Raw genomic sequence first — 3532 nt, forward strand, 5'->3', positions numbered from 1 at the left:
AGCTATACAAGTCCACACTTGGCATATAAATTGAGAAAATGATTTTGGCCTGCTAAAATATATTGTATTACTGCCACAATGCCCCAAAAACAGAGGAGAAACCAACAGTTCAAGTACATGTTGAATAAAACATCTAACATATACACCAAGCGCCAAGAATCTAACTTCAAGATTGAGTCTTGTGTGGAAATAAATTCTGTTGCAGTTCCTCAAATGACCGCTAGAGGGCTCCAAAAGCTAGTCATTCTCCGTTGACTCCCATGTTAAAATGTCCAACTTTTGGAGAAATAAACATATTTACGTCCTGGTTCATTCATTTTGGTCTCAATTATTAGATTTCACGCCTATGTCAAAGACATTTATTTGTAATATGATTGATTGACAGACGGCTCAGCCAATGGTGAGCTGTTATTACTTCCTAATTCATACTAGTGATGCTACAGTGTTTAGCAACGCAACTGGCCGATTGTGTTAACCCATCCTTGGCATCCTTGACCTCCTGGAGCTTTTATTTTAGCACTTAAAGGGGACCTATTATGGCATCTAATACCTATTTTAAACAGGCCTTGAATGTCTTAAAAACAAGCTTTTGATTGTTTTTGCTAAATAAATTAGAAATTCAGCCTCTGAGCCATGTCTTTATCTTCCCATTCTCTAACCTCATTATCTATGAGGGATTCTGAGTGGGCGGGGAGGCTATGATAAGGAGGCTCTGTGCTGATTGGCTGCCTGACGCGATGATGCGATGACGTGATGACGCGATACACCGCTACGGAAAAATAGTGGAAGCTCCGGCCGGCGGAGTTAGTTGTGGGCGTGGTTTCACACATCAGAGGCCAACCTATGTAAATCGCGCCCGTCGTTACGTAACGACGGGAGCAGAATCTGAACGGCTCGTAGATCCACATCACACTGGACGGCTCATCCGGGCGGCTGTACAGACACTGCAGAATTTGGTTGCTTTCCTCCTTCTCTGAGTTGGCAGGCTGAGGGGAGACCACTTTATATATGTTAAAGCAAGAAAAACATGTTTTTCATAATAGGTCCCCTTTAACGTTATCCTTTCAAGAAAAGATTCTGATTTAGATTCAACTTCTATGTCAAACACTTAGATTTAGATTTACATTAAACATTTAAGTGTAGCATTTAATAGCAAGAGTTAGCTATTTATTATATTTCTAAGTTAAAAATATTTTAATGTGCTGAACAGTGACTTAAAAAACATCACAACACTTTTTCTTAGCATTATTTGAAGCTAAATGTGACAAAATGTTATCTTCATCATGAATTACATTACAAAGGGCATACCATAAGATTATGAGCAGTTAAGTATTTACCGTCAACATTTAGATGGATATCTGGTGATGTCTGACTCCCCACACTATTCTTGGCCACACAGTAATAAACTCCTCCATCTGTTACATTCAGGCTGTAAAAGTCTCCTTCAGCTACTTCCATGTCTCCATGTTCTCTTTTCTTGAACCAGCTGAAGCTGCTGACGGGAGGATTGGCTCTGCTGGAGCAGGTCAGGTTCACCCAGCTACCTGCTGACACCAAACCTGCTGGACTGATGGATGCTGAGGTGTTCTTAGGAGCATCTGAGGAACATGTGACACATTCACTTTACTGATTAGAAACAGCTCAACTCTGGTGTGTTAACAGGATCACTTACATGACACATTGAGAGTCTTTACTGTCCATGATGTCTTGAAATATTGTCCTCCCTTCACAGGATATCTGGCAGAACAGTTGATGGTGTATCCATCATGTGTGTCTGACAGAGTGATGATCTTCTGGATTTTAGTTTTCAAGGTTCCATCTTTGTTTTTCTCTGTTTGTGTGTGAGAGTCTTGTTGGAGATTCCAGGTGAGTTCAGGAGGGGAGTGTGGACAGGGAGTGACAGCTGAGCAGGTTATAGTGACACGCTCATTCTCCTTCAGATCACCTGAGATGGTGATTGTGGGGCTCCAAGGATAATCTGTGTTTTCACATCAAATACATTTTACAATATCATATTAACATATCAACATCATATATATTAGAATATCATGGAGGCAATTCAGAATTGTATTCATTAATATAATTGTAAATGGAGGAAAAAAAATGGAAAATAAACCAGTTTTACAATAGTAATAATAGTTACTATAACAAGCTAATAAAAAAAGATACTTTAAATAAGCTAGTTGATGAATAATTTATACTGCTGATAATCCTGTAGTCATGTTCCAGAGTCAAATTGTCATGATGTTTAAATATCTACGGATTTCACTTTTTTCCTTTTTTTGTGTATTTTAAACTTCAAATAAACAAACTCTTACCTTTAACTGTTATATGAACACCATCACAAGCAGCTGTTGCTATAAATGATCCGTTCTCGATCCTGAAGAAGTACATGTCTGAGTGACTTTTGTTCAAATTAGAGAACAAACTGGTGCAGTTGTTCTCTCTCAGGTCTCCAGTAATGTTTATGGGGTAGATGTTATTTTGTTTACTACTGTTGAAAATCACATTATCTGGATGTTTTTGAAAATCAACGTTATTTTTAATCCAAACTCCAAATAACTGTCTGGTTTTGTCAAATATAGCATATCCTCTATCTCCAGTACTGTAGTTACATGGGATTTGTAAACAAGATCCTTCCAGTGCTTCTATCTTCTTTGGTGCAGTAATGAAGAGGTTTACTGGTTTAGAACAAGCCGCCCAAACACCTGTAAAATAGGAATTCAACAAAACAAATAAATTAATAATTCGTATATTTCAGGTGTAACAGGTTTTATGACATTTTATCTGATTCATTTCTATAAATTTTAATGAAGAAAGTGTGAATGGATCTTAAAATACAACTTGGCTTATTTACACTGTATGACATCACATTTTGGGTCCTCTAATTTCAAGTTGCACACATGTTATGGGCACTTTAATAGGTTCACCTGGTACCAGTCACAAGTTTGGACACACTTTCCTATTTATGTGAAACGTAAATGGTGGAGGTCAGTGCATGTACATACAGTACACACTATTGCATTTTTGAAGTGAAGTTGAGTGAAGTAAAGTACTTTAGACCAGTTAAAATCAAAGTTTTTATAAATGCTTCTGTGTCAAATTGATATTTATGTCGTTGGTATATTAATGTCCTGCTGCAGAGGCATCGACAGCCATCAGAGTGATCTCAGTTTGGAGAATCGGGGAGGATTTCTGATGGAAAGCTACAACAACAGCTACTCACAATTAGCGTCACCATGGAGAAATCTTTGTTTTTACTATCTCAAGCAACTAAAAACCCAGTCAATTGTAACAAAGTTCGAGGAAACACAGCATTAGCCACATTTACACTGTTGCAAAGCTTTTGCAACAATTATAGTTTGTGACTACATTTTGTTTACAACATCCTATTTATGACGTTGATGTGGCGCCCACCTCAAGACCTTACACTTCCAACATTTCTTTTTTAAGGAAAATTAAATAAATATCATTATGAGTCCCAACAAAAAAAACAGACTTGTATAATTTTGTGCAACATTGTTGCACAAAA

At 37.4% G+C, this 3532-nt stretch overlaps 1 protein-coding gene across 1 annotated transcript; it reads right to left on the bottom strand.

Annotated features, from left to right (window-relative positions):
* Positions 1-1204: 1204 nt before the first annotated feature.
* Positions 1205-2727, bottom strand: LOC133423718 (B-cell receptor CD22-like; the record flags this gene model as incomplete). Its single annotated transcript, XM_061714034.1, has 3 exons — positions 1205-1598; positions 1673-1978; positions 2319-2727. Coding segments are annotated over 3 exons (1020 nt in total), but the record flags the coding sequence as incomplete, so codon positions are not given.
* Positions 2728-3532: the final 805 nt, after the last annotated feature.

Source organism: Cololabis saira, chromosome 22, assembly GCF_033807715.1.
Source record: "Cololabis saira isolate AMF1-May2022 chromosome 22, fColSai1.1, whole genome shotgun sequence".
NCBI classification, from domain to species: Eukaryota; Metazoa; Chordata; class Actinopteri; order Beloniformes; family Belonidae; genus Cololabis; species Cololabis saira.